The sequence below is a fragment of the Platalea leucorodia genome (genome assembly GCF_965183815.1).
Source record: "Platalea leucorodia genome assembly, chromosome: 5".
NCBI classification, from domain to species: Eukaryota; Metazoa; Chordata; class Aves; order Pelecaniformes; family Threskiornithidae; genus Platalea; species Platalea leucorodia.
In genome coordinates, this window is record NC_138827.1 from 40,221,091 (window position 1) to 40,240,236 (window position 19,146).

Genomic DNA, 19,146 nt, shown 5'->3' on the forward strand with positions numbered 1-19,146 from the left:
GGAATCAAAGTCACTTAGGATAAATTTCTGTTGTATTTGTAATGGAAAAAACAAGTGCTCATCAACTCCGGTTAACTTCAATTCCTTTAAACAGTCAGGTTTTAGGTAGAATGATTTCTTCCTCTCTTTTTCCCCTTGACTATTTCTCTCCTTTAAGAACTAAAAAGAAAGATGATAATGTGGATAGATGAACAAATGGGAGGCAGTTGGAGAAGACAGGCACTCTCATAGTTAAGATATTAGTTAAGATTTGAAGTGTTGGGCTGTTGTAAATCTGATGTTTTCCTGCGTGAACTATGAGCAGCAGTTCTTCTGTGCCTTACATAGATGTTGAGAGTAAGTGAATTGCTAGTTACAAGGTGGCCAAAACCTAGGTCATATGCGACCTTCATTTAACTGCTCAGATTCATTTCACCCAACTTCAGGTACTTAGCTGAAGAGTCCAGGCTCCATCCTATTTTCACAAAGTGAAAATTATTTATCATTTCAACATATGTAATACTAAACCATGATGTTCCTATTGGTTTGGAATCTCTCAGTGTTAGGTCTCAATGAGTCTATCCAAGCCTCATTTAAATATTTACTGGCACAGAGCTGCTGATGTTCCTACATCTGTAAAATATATATAACCATTACTATTTTTACTAGTGTAAATGTGGAATTACGCCAACAAAAGGCTACCTGAGCTGGAAAAAGCATGTAGTGTGGATCAAGATGGGATGAATCAGTGAAGATCTGTCTCCTGTTTTTTAAACGAAGAGTAACTGTCCCTCCTCTGATGACCATCAGAACAAATGGAGTTCTGAGAAGAAAATCTGATTAGGCTGAGGTAGCTGGGTCACTTTTTCAAAATATGTTTCTCAGAATGCAGTTTTTTAAAATATACATTTTTGTATTTCAGAACTTCTTACATTTTTTAGGATTTGCCGTACAGAAGGTGAATCAGGAGCAAACAGAATTTTTCCCATCAGCAGGGGCTTCACAGCACTCCAGGCTATTTTGGTTAAAGGGTTTGATTCCAAGTTCTGGATCAATGCATTACAAAAGGGTGCTAAAGACAGAAAGAAAGAGAGTCTTTATGAAACACTACTCAAATTGTATCATACATAACGTCCTGCAGGGCTTTTTACTGGCAGTTTAAAGTATTTTGAATATGAATGGGTTAAGTACATTCTGCAATGTAGAAGTACAACATCTGAATAAATGGAAAAGACTACTAAGTAGATATTGGAGTTGTAAAGTAGACACCATTGAAACTGGAAGAGCAAACAAATAAATTTACCCATTTGAAAGTTGCTGTTATTTATAAGATGTTTCAAATGGAAGGAAACTAGACAGTTCAGATCTCACTGAACAATTTTGAGCTCTAACTGCTTTTCTCCTAATGACTTAGCTCCTTTGTATTGTAGCTGATACTGACATGAAGCTATTTTTTCTCCTATTAGTGGTTAATTCTTACATAGTATGAACTATTGGACTGGCGATCCAGCAGGCTTGGATGTTGAACTCTGGAACAGTTCAGAACTGGATCCTACAATAATTTAGAACTAAACATTTTAACGTAAACATTTCTATCTTACTCCTGCACTATGAAGTAATTAGCTTACTTGGACAGCATTCAACTATTTTGTTCCCTGGCTGAAGAAATGGACCACTGGGCCTTTTAGAGGTCTTTTGAAGGTTCAGACATAAGTAGAGCCAAGTATCAACACGAACAATGAAAGGTAGGAGTCTCTCTACAGGCAAAGTGCTCACCTGTACTTTGTAACCATACAACCATATCTATCATAGCAGAAGGGACACAGAAATGCACTAGCAGCTATAATATGGGTGTTAGTACAGAAAAAATTGCTGGTGGTCTCAATGTAGAGAAAAACTAAATAGCAAACAGAAGGGGGCACAATAAAAAGATAAAATAACGAGTGGTAGAAAAGAAAATTGGTTCCTCTTTGCATTCTCTCCCATTACAATAGCAAGAAGGTAAGTGAGGAAATCAAAGCAACAAAAACTGGTAAATTGAAATATTTTCTATGTAAGATTTAATTATGCTGTAGAACATTGCTGCTACAAAATATAGGTACTTGTATGCAGGAAGAGAACAGCCGGCATGTATCAAATTGAGTATTATTTAAAAAGAGAGATTTTAAAATTCCTGTGCTCCAGGCCATCCATCAAGTGGAAAGACTATAAAAAAAAATTATCCTGGAGAAAAGTAATTCCAGAATGCAGCACTGTATTTTCCTGAGCCTTCTTCAGAGGCATCTAGTTCTTTCTGATATCAGTAACATATATTAGAAGATAAGACAGAGGGACTGTCTTAATTATGATGATGACAGTGTTTATGCCTTCATATTGATAGCAAATACATATTTCTGTCAGTTCTCAATTCCTGGGCTTCTCTGCTTCCAGCTATTAAGTAAGTATGAAGTAAAACCATTTCACCTGTCTCTAATTTCCTGAATCAACTGCTTAAAAATGTTATTTTATAAAAGCAACAGTGGTATTCTAGCTAAGTGCACCTGTCTACAGTCTCTCTAATGGTTTGGTGGAAAAACTTACTGGTTGTATTATCATAAAGATAACTGGATTTCTTCTTTGTTGAGTCAATCCCCAGGAAAGCTTTGTAGTTATTATCTTCATACCAGTTGAAGGAAAGCACTCTGGATCCACCTCCTTCTGGGTAGCCACAGAAAAGATCAGACAGGGAGCTCACCAAGTGGCCTAAGGATTCTGGCCTTCCATCTTGTACAAATGGTTGCAGAACCATCAAAAGGTCCTGAATGCTTGGCTTCCTGGCTAGCTGCAGTAAGACAAGAGTTTGTTAATTGCAGCCCCCAAAGGAGGTATGTATCTGGTGAGGTCTCAGTTGTGCCCAGACTGGTAAAGTCTGGATGCAGTCAGAACATCATCCTTTTATCTCCTCTGTCCTCATCACAGGCACCATTTTCAGTTCTTGTTCTCTAATGTCTTTTCTGAACAAAAGAATATGCTTCGTAATTGCCAATACTTATGTCTACATTTATTTTGTAATGAGAGAAGAATGAATTTCTAAGGAATCAGCTCTTCCCAAACAAGTCTATTTTCTTTTTGATAAAGCAGGTAACTGGAACATAAATAGAACAAAGGAAAAGGAGAACTATGTGCTACCCAGAAAAGTGATGCCATCTATTATTAGACCACTTACCTTTTGCACTGCCTGGGAGACATTAGACAGCACCCTCCCCCAGGCCTTCAGGTCAACACCTGGTGAGTTTCTGTCCAACACAGTGGGAAGCTGTGAATACATCAGAAATACAGATGAGTTTTGTATAGTTTCTACATGACAACAGCCATTACAGCGAGAGAAGAAAATCCAAATGGCATCTCTTTAGCTGAAATACTTAAGTTATTTGGAACAGTGAGTCTTGTAAGCCTGTCTTGTGGGGCAACAAATCCAGTACACACTCACACAGCAGGCTGTGTAAGCATTCTTACTAATATGAGGCTGAAACAGTCACAGGCCACTGAAAATATAGCTTGGGATTTGTTCTTCTTATCTAAGTCCACCATGCCAAAAGGTGCAAAAATGGAGGAGGAATGCAGGAACTGGGAGTTTGAGAATCTGCTTCTCACAGAGGCTATTCTTCCAGTGAGATGTACAGACTCCTGGTAACTTCTGAATTTAGCAAAAGTTGCGATACAGAAGCCCCCATTTGCTATGGAGGTAAATAACTGGTAGTACTTTACACTTGAGAGATTTCCTGATTTCTGAGACAGTCTGGTCCTTGCTGTCTTTCAGATCTGATAGAAACCGTTACTTCTCCAGGCTCCTGCAGACTGGCCAAATGGCCTTTCCAGCAGAAGTTAACACTTTCATTATCACTGGCTTCTTAAGAAACAGGTGACACCATAGTGTGCCACCACATACCACTTTGCTGCATCCTTCTTAGTCAGCTGTCTAAAGAATCACATGTGCACTTGGAGTTAGCACTCTTGAGGCTTTTTCAGGCATCTATTTCTTCTGGTATTACAATAAAATACAAAGCTGGACTTTTAGATAGCTAGACTGTAATATTTATGAGATAAGACCCCAAAAAGGCTTCCCCAAAACTGTGTATTTATACACCCTGCTGATTGCCTGCCATTCCTTTCAGTCAGTAGGTGGTTAAGAAAGCAGAAGACAGCTGCACTGTGTAGGCACCTGGCAGGGAATCACAAAGGCAAGAGTTTTTACAGAAAGCTTATGTTAGCATGTTCTGATCTGTCACTTGCAGTTCAGGCAGGAAGCATACACACACAATGCTTCAAAATACACTTTTCCTTTATCCCCTAAGGGGAACCAGTCTCTGCAAAGATTACACAGGATTCTTGGAGCACTTGCCTTAACCTGGCCTTTTTGAAACTGTGAGCAACAGGTATTGTAAACAATCTGAAGCAACCCAGAGAAAAGTCCGGGATAAATATGGAATTAAGAACCTCCTCCTTGTAGCTAGAGGAGAAGAAAAGAGAAATAGGGGCAAGATTACATGTTTGCTCCTAAATATTATTTCTTGCAGGAGGCATTCAGTATGAATCAGGTCTTAATAGAAATGTCCTAAAATCACTGAATTTTTACTCAGCTAGTTCATGTTCTCTAGAAGCACACATAAGACAGGATCAGCAGACATTATATACAAACTACACTTTCATCTGACCTAAATATCAGAGCATACAGTTGGGAACGTTTATTGACCCTAAACACAGAGGAGGATGAAAGCTTTCCCCAAAATATTTATCCAACTCTTTCCATATTCACTGGAAGTGAATATGGTGTTACGGAAAAAAGGAAGAGCATAAACATCAAAGAGTTTCTTTCCAACAACAGAAGGCCCAGTTCTGGAAACCACAGTCAGCTGCCCATCCTAAAATAAGCCCTACTCAAACAAGGAGCTATGCAAAACCAAATTCTGGTATGCGATTGCTTATACTACACAACTGTAGCCCAAAGACCATGAAGTACAGAGTGACTGACAGTGTAAGTGTGCAGAAAATAACCTGAGTCTTGAATACACAGGTATTTCTAATGTAGAAGTTTTAAAACTAACGTAGAATTTTAAAAAGTCCAATGAACATTCATTCTGCATATGTAACTGAGTTTAGATTTACACTCAGTCTGATTGCATATCAAGTGCATGTGGCGATACTAATCAAAGCAGCTGTTTCAGCAACATGTGTCTATGCTTAGTGAAGAACTGCTTATCTCCACCCAAAATTGCAATATGGTGTTAAAGAATTTTATTTTCATGTATTTATAAGGTTTAGAGAACTTCAAACAAAGCTTAAACAGGCAGGTTCAAGAACAGCTGTACTCCAGAAAGAGGCTCATTTTCCTTGCTGCGGCTGAGCCAGCCAGACAGTAAAGGAAGGGTCTTATTTTTCTGTCTGTGCTTTGCTACCAAAAACGTGAGTTGCTTTAATTTCTGGCAAAAACCCTAGAGGGTATACATGAGCACATTGAGTGTATGTTTATGCACATACATACCCGAATACGTTGATCACAAATTCGGCAAGGAACACTAATTTCAAAGTGGTGGTGAAGCACATTGTAAAAATAACTGTGGCAAGGAGTGCTTATGCACAGTCTACCTTTTAGTTTAACAGGAGTAACTAAGATGGATTTTGATTTAAAAGGGATACTTCTGCCTTTGAAAAAATGAGAAACATATTAAAATTATTATTTAGCAACTATAATGAAGGGAGTGTGAGAAAGCTTCTACCAATTCGACGTCTCATTGTGCTAGGCATCATGAAAAGATAATCTGTTCTCTGCAGCTGGGTCCACATTAAAACCCACTGCGAGTCAGGCTATGGATACCCTTCCAACACACAGACTTGCAATACTCCGGGGAAGTCCTGGCAGACAGATCTTGTAGTAACAGTCCAGACCGTAAGCCTGCATCTGAACACCCAGTCCTTCACAACTTCAGAATTTGGTTTCAGGTTTATGTTCCTATTTCCCATAGGAATCTGTTTTTGTTTAAACACAGACAACTGCTTTATCAAATCTCATCTTTCCTTTTTATTTGATATGGCAGCAAAATCATGATATGTTAGCAGCTTAATTTTAAAGTTGGGCAGTGCAGTATTCACATGAAGTCCTTAAACGCTGAAAACCTATCTTAGAAGTACTGTAGCATTAGTTCTCTGCTACTTCCAGCAAGCATCAGATACATGAAAATATATGAGTATATTTTTAGAAATGGAAAATAGCAGCTTTCACAAGATGATCACAGATTCTTATCAGGATTGGCAAAATCACATGGGCACAATGAATGACTGTCAATGCTACAATAATCAAACAGTAATTTGGCTGGTGTGTCGATTAAAGCTTCTGGCATCCTCTGTTCCCAGTTCTGAGCAACTCAAAGCTGAATAAAATCCATGTTAAATTTATCATGACGTTACAGTGCCATGGCAGAAAGGTCCGATCAATACTTTCAATGTAAGTTTAGCAGCTGCTCACGTATCCTGCCGGCTGTATACAGCAAACTGCCAACATGGTGGTCTCATGACATTAAGTTACAAGGTGAAAACCAGCAAATTAAATTCATTGTTGAAAAATGCAAAGTCATGATCAAGGGGAAAACAAACATGAAAGACATATGCACAGTGATGGGCTTTAAGTTTGCTGTCATGAGGAAAGATCTTGGAGTCTTTATGAATAGTTCTCTGAAAGCACCAGCTCAGTGTGCAGAATACAAATAGAGTATTAGAAAAATATTAGGAAAAGAACAGAGAGCAAAAGCAAAAAAAAAAATCAAACCATTTTTTATATATAAATAGATATATATTCATATTATTACTTTAAAATATATAATAAAATATAAATAACAACAAATAAATATATATATAATGGCATAATATCTCCATACTGAACCAAGGTTGCAGTTGTAGTTAATTTATGGCAAGAAGGTCACAGTAGAAACAGAAACAGCACAAAGAAGGGCAATGAAAATGAACAGAAGTTAAGAAAAAGCTTCTATAGAAAGAGTGATGAAAGCCAGTACAACTTTTAAAAAAAAAAAAAAAAAAAAAAAAAAAAAAAGGCTCATATTGCTATCCCAACTCAAGCCGCATCGTGGCTTTGAATTCAGCGTAAAATTCTGTCATGCTGGATGGAGCAAAGACAGGATGGGTTGTATGGGGTATTTTCAGAACCCTCAGCAAGGTCGCTGTAGGTCTTGCCACACACTGTTTTGCTACAATGACTGGAAAGACCAGATAACAGTTTCACACACACTCTGATTTAAAATTGCATTTGAATCTTTTAGTTCTGTTATACTGTGAATTTAATCTGTTTCACCCCAAAGCATACTCAGAGATGTCTAGTGTTCTGCTGATGGTAGGTTAACAATCACACATTCATAACCTTACATTTGCAGGGGTAAATAAACAAAGACCACTTGGAACATTAGTGTTGTGTTACAAAAAAATTCTTGAAGAGCAATGAAATATCAGCCAAAAAATGACAACATAAGACAGGATGATTGTGTTAATACTTACCAGCTGAAATAGCTTAAAGAAATCAACATTTGCATACAAGGCATCTTCTACTCTCTGTAGGCTTTCCTGGGACAAGGCACACATGGCCTTGTGCACAGAAGGGAGACCTCTTCGGCTGCTGAAGATAATAAAGCGGTCCAGGAGCATCTGACTGCAAGCAATGTCCTTCAGAGTCAAGCTAGGGACACCATAGGCAAACTGCAACCAAAAACAGTGTTTCATTTACTGTTGTGGGACCTTCATACCGCTCAGGAACAATTAAAGATTTATCAAAAGTGACATCCTTGATATCACCTTGATATCAGCCCCTGCTAATATTTTCATGAATGGCAGAAGGATGTGGTCAGCTGAAGCATCAACTCTTGAACTACCTTCACTTGATGTTATGCTAGATCACCTTGCCTTCAGTCAAGTTTTTCCTCTTCTCATTAGTGATTCTTCCCTTCCTTGCAAAAGTTCTTGTGAGTCTTCTTCCCTTTCTCTCTGTCATCTAAGCACGCCTGATGCCATGCCACCCATCCTTGTGGTTAAGGAGGGATAGTTATGTCTTGCTTGACAGTAGGACAAACCGATTGTGCCACATCACTCTACCTTTTGTGTTTAGACTAGTTATATTTTTGCTGTCAGTTGTTCTAAGAGAAAAAGGCCAGTTCCACTGATTCTCAAGCTTGATTTCCCTCAGTATTTTATTTCAGTTATGACTATTCCACCCCAATGCTTCCCCATAGCCATTATTTATTGTCACTGTGCACAGGCATACAGCCAGGCTTTACAAAGCCATTTTAAATTAAACCACACCCGTCTATGGGTTACCACTTCCAATACAAACATGGAACAGAAAAAAACAATTATCTTTAGTGTTCAACCACTGGGAGCAGATTAGTTTATAGTTAAACCAATGTAAATGCAGAATAACTCCATAGAAATCAGTAGATTTACCTGGGATTCACATTGTTGTAATGGAATACTCATGGTAGTCTGTGATTCAGTTCTCCTTGCTTTATAATGGACAGAATACATGGCAGTATAATAAAAAGTAGCACTGGAAATTGCTCATAACCTAATGTTCACATCCTCTGTCCATCTCCTTTCACAGTACAAACGATAAAGAAAAAAGCTCACAACACTGTGATGACTGTAAATGCCTACTGTGTTTGAGATGAACAGAGACTTTCAGACAAACAAGAACTATGCACTGGCACAATATCATTAGGCTAAACGAATTTAATCAACTGCATAGAAAAAGAAATCATCAAAATCTGCACAGAATATAACTTCCTTTAGAAAAATAATCTGCTGAGCATTCCAGTCGTTAAGACATTTGGATCAAAACAAACACACCACAGCAATACCAGGTCAGGCATAGGTGCACACTTATTTGCTACCTAAGCAAATTAACAAGGCTGTCTAAGAGATTCTGAACATTATCAAAAGTTTATATCTACAAAATCTCCTATAGTTAGCAGCTGAGACTTGTTTGGTGGTGCCAGTAAAGAGAAATATTTAAAAACCCAAAGGAATAAGAAAAAATTTATTTCAGTTGCTTTGGAGAGTGGATTCAAGCTTGAGGAGTTATTCATTAAGTGCTTCAGATGTCAGAAGCTACCAACAAAATTGCAAGTGTGGCTGTGGAAAGTCAGCATCCAGAATAGGAAAGGCAGGGGAAGAGAGGTGTAGTACAGCATTGTATTTTGTCTACCGTGAGTGCCCTGAGTTTCAGCTTATGGAGCTGCAGTTCACAAAAAAAAACCAAAAAAGCACCTGAATTACGCAGAGATTGTGCATTGGAATAATGATACAAAAAAGGGATGTGAATTTCTAGTAAAAGTATCTGAGAGCTACTGTCACTATCATCGCTACAGCTGTACCCATATACAGGCATTGTTAACACAAGTTGGACAGTGTGGAGCGAGGCAGAATGCAAAAGAGGAAATGTAACTGACAGATACAGTCTGGCTTGCAAAAAACCTCCAAAACCAAACACCCCTTGCCCTCCCTCAAACTGGAACATTTGAATTGGATTTAACTGACTTGATGTTGGAGGAAGAATTTGCTTATTCGCTCAGTCACTTATGTCCCGTGGATATGTGTGAAAAGAACAGCATTTTTTAACCATATACGCCTGATCTGGCATGGTCCTCATCATCGAGTGTGAACTGCAATGAAATTGAGCTGCACAGGGAGGCAGCCTGGGAACTTTGTTCTGACTTGTGAAACCAGGAAACTGTGACATTAACATCATTGAGAAGGATTAAACACACACAAAAAAGAGAGGTTATTTACAAACTGTAACTGCATTTCAAGAACGTTCATAAACAGATGGGATTAGAAAAACATCAAACCTCCGCCCTTCCAATTTTTCCGGTAGGGTGGGCTGTTGCCAATCTTTCCTGAACTTCTTATTGTGTTTTAACATCAGTCTCTTATCGTTATCTTAGAATGACTCAAAAAAGCAGGCCCTCTGAGGAAAACTTCAATACTTTTTTTTATTTTTTTTAATCAATGTGTCACTGTTTGGCCAAAGCTGGCAAGATGAAGTCCAAATTATTTTTTCAGCTAGTTGGCTGTTTGATCAAGTTTAGCTTTCAGCTCTGTATGTTATTTCCTGCACTCCCAGGGGGCTCAGACCTAGATTTGCAGCCAGCTGTTGGCAACAGTCAGGCTCTTGCAAACAAGCTGCTTTCAGGCTGATCAGCTCAGTGCCATCAGAGTCAGGGGGAGAGGGTGTACAGCAATATGCAAGCAAACAGAGAGTAGAGCAGCATGAAGAACTAGAGATGAACTATCACGGTTGAGGCTTAAGACGACCACAGATCTAGGTTCTAGTCACGGCTCTGCAACTTCTACCTCAACCAACCGTGAGTCCAGCCTGAGTAACTTGCTTATCAAGAAGGTCTATAGGAATGAAACGATTTATCTCCCATAGGAGATCAAGTGTTCAATTCCTATTGAAAATAAGTCTCTTGTGGTCTTTTGAAAACTATGAGATTAGTTTTCCTGCATCAGTTCTCTTGGAGGAAGTACTGACAGCACTTTCTTTCCTCATAGCTGTAAATCAGCTCTTGTGCGATGATCTTGTATACCTGTGATTACTGCTAACAAGAAAACTTTATGGAGGACAGCAAAAGCAGCATTTAACACCAGGTCCCCTCCAGCTCCCTCTCTAACTGATGTTCAGATTTCTTTAATTTCCAGCATAAAGAGAACTATATCTCTTTCTACATCAGCACAGAAAATACAGCAGAAAGACACCATCTTCCAGCAGCTTTCAATCATACTTTCAGTGACAGTGTTGAAAACGTCAGTCCTGCATACACTGGCGGGCAGAGTCTTTAACAGTAGATGAATGAATGCCACTGGGGAGCTAATAGAGACTAACACAGCAGCACACAGTTCTGGCACAGCAGATTTCTGACGAAGAAGAGGTTAGGGATGAAAAGGGAAAGAGAAGCCCAGCAGGATATCTCTATATATTCTTGTCACTAGTAGCAAGGAAGCAAATTTTCACCATCTCAGCTTACAGGGAGGTGTGAAAATAAGTAGGACATATCAGTTGACACTGGCTTTGGTATGGTCTTGTGGTATTGCTTCACGACAAAGTGAGGAGAGGGGAGGGCTTCCCCTGGTACTGATCGAGAACAGAGCAGATAAGTAATCTGGCTACTAGTCACACCAGTTGGAACCTGCGGTGCACAAAAGGAACTGCATGCAAGTTCATTAATGCCCTCCCTCTTTTTGGCAAGACACAGTTCCAGGATTTGTGTTTTATGTGGCAGTGAAAAAGAGGAATTGTGTCTCTCAGCCTCAATTATTCACTTGCTTCCACCCACACACTAACGCAGTGTAGAAATTGTTCCAGAGTTCTGATTCAGCAACATTCATTCATTAATACAGCATTCCTCGCAGAGCTCCCAGCCACCAGTACATACAGAGGCAAAGACAGCCTGGACTTGGTCAAACACAGTCCCCTGCTTAGCTGCTTCGGGAGGAATTTGACCCGTAGTTTTCACTCTGAATTTTCTAGGCAGATCTATTATTTAATCAGAACCTAAGAAAGTGGGTCTGCTTCTCCACTCCCACCTATTCATGTAAGACAATGCCATAAAGCCACCATATTACTTACTCTGCTGGCATTGGGGCAGAGAATTTAAATGTTAAATTAAGAACCTCAAATAGTTCTCTGCTGCTATTCATCAGGACTGCTGTCTCAAAAGGATGCACAGCTGCCTTATGCTTTCGAGCCAAGTCTTTAATCATGGGGATGGATGCACTGCTTGGCAGTATCATTTCTTGATGCTTGTTATTTGGGAGCAACAACAGGATCGAACCAAATATCTATATTTAATGTGTATTCCAAATATTTTTTAAAGACAAAACAAACACCTCATCCTCTAGAGCCACAAAAAAACAAAGGGAGAAGTTGTACAAACAACCTATAAGGCAAGGCAGCAGGTATTCTGGGCACAAGGTCCTCACTGAGGGTACTTTGCATATACAACTCAAGAGATGGCATTCCACACAGATAACAGCTTGGTAGCTGTTATAACCTACTCACCTGTTCAGGGCGCACTTGAGCATTAATAAGCTGGAAAACAACAACATCTTGGAGGCCAGCATCTTCCAGCAAGAAGGAAGTAAGAGTCTCCCCATCTTTCAAAATGTCTAGAATTCGTATTCCTCTTCCTGGATGAAGAAAGGAGTGCAGAGATCAGTGAGATCCCAAACAAAGGAAGTTAAAGAACAATCCATACCCTGGCTTAAACTGCAAACAGTATGTGCTTTGGCTCATATACTTAGTAGTGACTAATGGGGTCCAAAACTCTTTTTGAAACTCAAAATAATTTTAATCCTTTGTTGGGGAATGATCATCAGAAAATGCTGAGCGTTCTGACTCTGCCTGTCTTATCTCTGAAAGATGTTTCAGACTAGAACTTCAGCAATGGAAGTACTGAAAGCATCCCTGACTGCATTTGAAAGTCTCTGCCTTTTTTCTGAGGTAATGCTTTATTGCAAATGTTCAGATTCAAGTGTGCTACTGTTGTCAGCGTTCTTTCTTCTGGGCCTTGTGTAAATAACTTCAGCCAACCCTTTACACTTACACTAATTTATCGCTTGCTGTTGATTAATCTTAGCTAGTTAATCTTATTCTATAGTTTTGCAAAAATGGTCCCTTGGAAATCTTTCGTGAGAAACTAATTTTCCTTGGAGAAGCATAAATTGTTTGTAGTTTAATAGTCATATTAAACTAGATTACCAACTAGTAAATTAAAAACTTGCAAACTTTCAGACAAACCAATGAGGGTACACACTGTTAAACTATGAGAGGCCACCGAATTTCCCTAATCCCATCTATAACAATATTCAAAATACTGCTGCTCTTAAAGTCAAACAGTGCCAGTCTTTTTTAACTTGCCTCTGTTACAAATCAGTATCAGAGTGAATTCTGCCTCAGTATGGTCCAAGTGAAAGCTTGGAAAGTGAATGTTGCTCATGTCCGTTGAATACTACGGCCTTATTAAAGGTAGTTCACATAGCATCAACAGACTTAAAGAACGCTTGAAAAGCACTCTCTTCCAGCCTTTAGAACAGGCAATTAAAACTGATAGGAGCAGCATGTGCTGTACTGACATGGGGAATGTAGCTTTAGACATCTCCACATAAACATGCACAAATTTGGTGCTGAGCATCTCCATTTTGTGAGTTAAGTAGAGGCTTATCAGAGTTTGACAAGTAACTTCCACAATTCCATCTGCAATAAGCGTATTCTGTCCTAGGGCTGCAGGGGCTGAGCAGAATTCTTCAATTGCTCCTCCATGTATTTATTCAAGCAGTAAACACTGAAAACAATAGTAAGGGCCTGTCCCCCATATTCTCGGCGATGCCCTTCCTGGCACCCAGGCATCGTGGAGGAAAAAGCACACTACAGGAACACGTCACATGTGTCAGTGCAAGGGGGGAATGGGACAAGGAAGGAAGATTCAAGAAGTGGATCCAGCTTAAGGAATCAGGAGAAGGAGGAATCTTAGTTCTGACATTTGTTAATTTTTCATTGCTCAACTTTGCAGCTATAACAATATTCTGTTAAGATTGTTACTTACAGGCAATAGTAGTAAGCTACACACACAGAGAACTTAAACAGTCAATTCTGCAGTACTTTTTTCTGTATGGGAAAAGGTGGCAATTTGTATTTTATTAGTTTAGCTCCAGAACTGACTTTGTTACTTTGTTTTATGAAACAGGAGATTCCAAACTTTTTTTTTTTTTTTTTTTAAGTAAAACACATTCAAAACCCCCACAGATTCTGAAAGAGCATTAACATTGTATTTCACGGGAGCCGGGAGGAATGTACTCTATTTTCCAACTGCTGAGTAAAGTAGATACCGGATGCCAAGGCAACTTCCCAAACCACGGGGTGTGGTCCCTCAGCAATATCTTGCAAACCCACGGCATGTCATGCTTCTCCTCAACTCTAAATAGGCAGGTTTGCATTCTATAGCTGTGTACAAACCACAGCTCAGATTATACTCAAGTTCTTGTTGTTTGCATTCTGGGGCATTTTGATTGTCTCATTCTTCTTTACAATGAGGTAGTCCCTTTTTTACTTCTAGTTAGAAACCTCTGATGAGATAGTGGAGTATGTGCATCAGATGGTTTATATACATCTCATTAAAAATATATGGAGCGTGACTATTTGATTTTAATAAGAATATTATTCCTCTGGCAAAGGACTTGAGAACGGGACAGATCAATTCTCAGAGCCAGTCCATTTTTTGTGCCATTAGTTTTAGGAGTATCTTTTCAAATTCTGTACTTAAAGCCCAAATATTAAATTTTAAAAAATATTATTAGTCCATTTCCTATTTTTCCCCAGGATTGTGTTTTGAGTTTGGCAGGTTGTTTTAAGTAAAAATTAATGGAGTCATACAATTTGCAATCCTGTTTTTTATAAAAAGTGTGCAATGTCTTCTCTTTCTAAACACATCATGAAAACAAGAAGTGTTTCCTTCTTCACTGTTCCAAACCTATTTCAGCTAACACTTGAAACAACGTATCTCTAAGCTCTTCTCTGGGTTATACTCCTAGCGTACATTCAGGCATATTCCTAGCTTCCATTCCTCTGCACCTTCCAGTGACGCTTTCTTACTGCTTCTGCCTCTACAGTAATAATAATAATTAAGGAAATTTCTTCACCCATGTGTTTTACTTTGGGTGGTGAGATATCCATAGTTTTGTGTTTTGAATTTTGTCTACCGTTATTTAAGGAAGATGGTTGTAGAATGGAGTTGAATGCTTCTCTCCTTTCTCTCAAATGAAAGGTGTTTGTTACAACACTGGATGAGTTTTAACTTACCCTCTCTAACAGTAAGTAGAGTAACAGCACATGTGAAATAATACATTATAATGTTGTCAGTCCGCAGAGTAACTACTAGTCAGCTCTCAGAAGGAAAAATTCAATAGCCCAAAGGATACAGACAATACAATTACCTGCAATTCTTTCAGGATTAGTTCTCATTGTTTCCATGAACTGAGTCATAATGATCAGTTCTTCCCAGATTCTGCCAAGGTCACGGATTTCAGGGGCTTCCAGTAAGAGCTCCTGAGCATCTTTATATACCCTTGCAAGGCTGAAAGAAGAAATAGTGAACAAAGAGTAATTTAAGACTGATGACTCTTAAGTACCTTGCACACAAAAAAAGGTGAAGTTGACTTTCTCTGTGTTAGGGATGAGGAAAAAATAAATTATTTTGTCCTCAGTCTTGAAACTCAAAGCTCAGTTTTGTGGTGACAACAGAGTAGTTTCAGGTGGTGTGGGATTCAGTTAGATTTGGAAGTCCACAGAAGGTTTAAGAGGGCTACTGGTGTTGCAGAAGGTTGGACTCTCATACACTTTCTTCATCAGCCGTGCTGGTCTTGCTGGGGAGACAGGACCTTCCCCACCCAGCATTCACCTCGCAGCTATGGTGCAAATCTGCTCTGGTTCTGGCCCAGGCTCAACTCCAGGAGTTGGATGGGGCAATCTGGGCACATGCAGCCCTGCTCAGCCAGATTAGTGACATGGAATCACCCCGACACAGAATCCTCCTCCCTCTCCCAGCTCAGTCCCCTCCAATGTAAGGGTGGCTTTTAGGTTCCCTCCAAAACATTTCTTCTAGGAAAGGCAGGAAAACAGGAGCGATAAACTGTCACAGGCAGCTGTTCACCTACTGGTTCTGGGTTCAAGCAAGGATGCAATCGGGTCCTGTGTTTATAAACAAGTACAAAAAAATTCTTATTAGCAGCAGGGGAGGCCATTACATTTCTTTAATGGTGTTATGTTTTTCCATACATGGAATGGTATATCTCGGTCCTCATGACTTATTTTAGCTTACAGGAAACAGCAAACAGGAAGGACTAAATTCTTTCAGAAAACACAATGTATTTGCTTCCTCTGTAATGCACTGAATTTACTCTGATTCACAAAGGGACAGTTTGCTCTGTAAGAAGCAACCTAGCAAAGCCAGAACATAGAGAAAACAGAACCCTCTGGCTTCACTGTGTGATTGACTGTACCCTACAAAAAAAGTCTAACTGACTATTTTAAATCCTGTTCACTAGGAACAAAAGGTCAAATGCTAAGTTAACTCCAAGCTACAGACTTTCACGTGACTGGAGCTTTAATGGCCTTGACATTGTTAGCTCATGAATTTTAATAATTGGATGCTCCAAAGCGGACTATTTGCAAAGGGAGGTTTGGAGCATTTTTTATAGCTATTCTAACAGGTTTTTACTCTAAGGGTCTTTGTCCACTCTGCTGTCTTTCATGACTCGGCTATAACAAACAATGCAGTGAAGCATTCCCACAGCTCTTTTTCACTAACAGTCTGGAAATCCCCCATCATATTTTATTAATAAGCTTAGTATCTGAAGGCTACTATGCTGATTAAAGTCTCACAAGTATATAGACAAAACAAGTGCTACATAAGAAGTGGCAGCACACATCTTCCTTTGCAGCTACTTCATCAGAGCTCTCATTCAGAAGGGACAACTCAAGTGATGAGAAAAGAAAGCTTAGGGGTTTCGTACTCTTATATCAAAAAGATTTGTCCTGAGACATTCACTAAGCAGTAGGCGTTCCCTAGAGACTAGTACAACTGAACTCTTTCTCAAAAAGGTCCAAACCTACCATCATGAGCTCTGTTTCAACTTTGCTGACCATTGTTGGAATGAAACTGATGTGCTAGGACTGAAAATTTTTGTCTTCCAGTATTTGCACCCCAGTGCCTTCTTAAATGCTCACCTTTCCCTTTTCAGTCACACCACAGAACAATTCTTTAAAATACCCCTCAGTGTGCTGAGGGACCTTTCTAAGCAGCCTGATGATACTCCATCCTTTCCCCTTGCATCACTCATGCTCATAAATGCCCAACAGGTGCCAAGAGCAGGCCATCAGCAGTTGCCTAGCAGGCCTAGATTACTACAACCATCTCACACATATAGCTCTGCTTACATGGAATTGTTGTAGTTGGACACAACACCTGGGCCCTCTCCATGGGTTGGGCTACGGAAACAGGGGTTATTCATGTTACAGAAGATGCCATGTAACCATGGCAGTGTTCCTGCAGATGGCATTGCCTTGTTTGGGAAGTGACCTAGAGTACGGAAACACGAAATATAAATTATTAGGTGTCTTTCTAATGCAGCCTGCATGAATCTAAATAGCATGATAGGTTGGCTCGCTACAGAAGAAATATGATGGAAATATAAGTTTCTCTTTTACTAAGAAAAAAGAAGTCACCGACACAAGCAATATGGCTATTTTCAGCTGAAATAAATTCTGAGCAATATATGGCTACAAATAACTAAACTACTTGAAGCAAACTCTGTTCTTTTGCCACTGGAGAATAATACTCAGCAAAAAGGTCCCAGCATCTCTGTCTGAGAACTTCTAGCCATTATCTAGCACAAGTCAGAGCATTAAAACACTTTAAATGTTCTTACATTCATGTTGGCGATATAGTGGATTAGCTTTCCTCAGCCAGACAAGGGCAAGAAATAATGACAGAGGCCATACAAGCTCCACCAGAAAACGAAGCTGGAAAAAAAAAAAACAACAAAAAAAAGATCAATTCAAAATAAATTTTACAGATGAACCATGTATAGAGTCACTAAGCGACTAGAGGGCTGAGGCCCCTTCTCACAGCAGCAATGCCCAGAGCAGCATGTGCCCATAGTTATCCCTTGCCCACTTCACCATTTGAAAAGGACACCCAGAAACAGCAAGGATTTCATCAGAGCCCCATGAAGCACCACCATTAACTCAGTGGCTTCTCCACCACTTCTAAAGAAACATTTAAGCATTCTGACTGAGGTAAAAAAAGGCGGCAGGTAGTACTAAACTGCCAGATATACCAGATACAAGTCTAAATAGTTTTTATACAAAGTGGATGACTCTATAACAATACAGGAAAAAAGGATTAGATTCAAGAGAGAAAAAGTGTGGTGTTTTTTGGTTTTGTTTTTTTTTTTTTTTTTAAATCCGCACTTTCGCAATGCTGGGCTCATTAGTCAGCTGTCAGTGCACTGTGCTTACCCAAAGGTAAAAGCCTTTAGCATAAGCTTACATTCTTTGATCTTTACTTTTGCTTCTTTTTGTCATCATTCATTTCAACATTATTAATTTTCTAATACACGTAGAAATGTATACATTAAGATCAAACACCTTATTCAATAACACAGAAGACCCCATCAAAGGCCACTTTATTGCCCAGATCTTTCAATACGCTTAGAACAGTCACCAGCTCCTAGCCATGACAGAAAATCAAGGGCGCTGCTTTACCACAGAGCAACATCCTGCCTGGTTTTCAGTCTGTTTCCTCCACTCCTGTGTTCCAGTTTGTTTTACTGCCTCTGTGTGTTTTGGCAGAGGTTTGAAACTACAACCCTTTGATCCTGTGACACAGGCTTTGGGCTCAGAGGACCAGCTATGCGATTTTTGTGTCCAGCCACGTGGCACATTTTTCTCCTCCCTACAAAAGCCAGGACAAACTCTGTCCAGAACCAAGGCTGTAGCACATGCACAGGAACCCGCCCCACCCCCCGCCTCCTTTCCTTTGCTGCCACCTCCCCAACCAGGCACCAAATATGTAACAATAACGCATACAGCAACAGAGCCAGAGACAAGATGGGTTACGTGTGATTTTTTTTTTCCAAACTGAGCCATGCGGGGCAAAAGATACTCCACAGCACAATTAAGAACAGGTTTTTGGAGCTGCTCTGTTTTTTCCACTATAACTTCATCTAATAGCTTTAGTTAAGCACAGCTTATGCTTACAGCAAAAAGGTAGAAAACTTTACACCAGGCAACTGTTTTCCTATTTCACACTTTTTCTCTTAAGGCTTTCTTTTTTAAAATAGAACAACAAAAAACACCCACCACCACCTAGGAAGTTATGCATGCCTGATATTTTTAAAGCCAGACAAAAATCTTAGCAGCAGCAAAGGCAAGTAACACAATTATTAGAGGAGGAAACCCGCCATTGTACAGCTCTTCTCCTTGACACAGCTTGTTGTGCACAGCTCAGAATACAGTGTTACAGACTCTTCTCAGCAGGTGTCCACAAGGTCTGATTAACACCCTTTGCCATC

General features: G+C 39.5%; 1 protein-coding gene across 1 annotated transcript in view; it reads right to left on the minus strand.

The window, feature by feature from the left end:
• ABCA4 (ATP binding cassette subfamily A member 4) overlaps positions 1–19,146 on the minus strand; it is a gene marked incomplete at both ends in the record, with an annotated part of 75,229 nt that overhangs the window by 54,126 nt on the left and 1,957 nt on the right. Inside the window, 8 exons of the mRNA XM_082314688.1 lie at positions 912–1,051; positions 2,560–2,800; positions 3,185–3,274; positions 7,522–7,719; positions 12,077–12,204; positions 15,007–15,146; positions 17,009–17,150; positions 17,500–17,593. Coding sequence (XP_082170814.1) covers positions 912–1,051; positions 2,560–2,800; positions 3,185–3,274; positions 7,522–7,719; positions 12,077–12,204; positions 15,007–15,146; positions 17,009–17,150; positions 17,500–17,593 — 1,173 coding nt within the window. The remainder of the gene's footprint in view (positions 1–911; positions 1,052–2,559; positions 2,801–3,184; positions 3,275–7,521; positions 7,720–12,076; positions 12,205–15,006; positions 15,147–17,008; positions 17,151–17,499; positions 17,594–19,146) is intronic.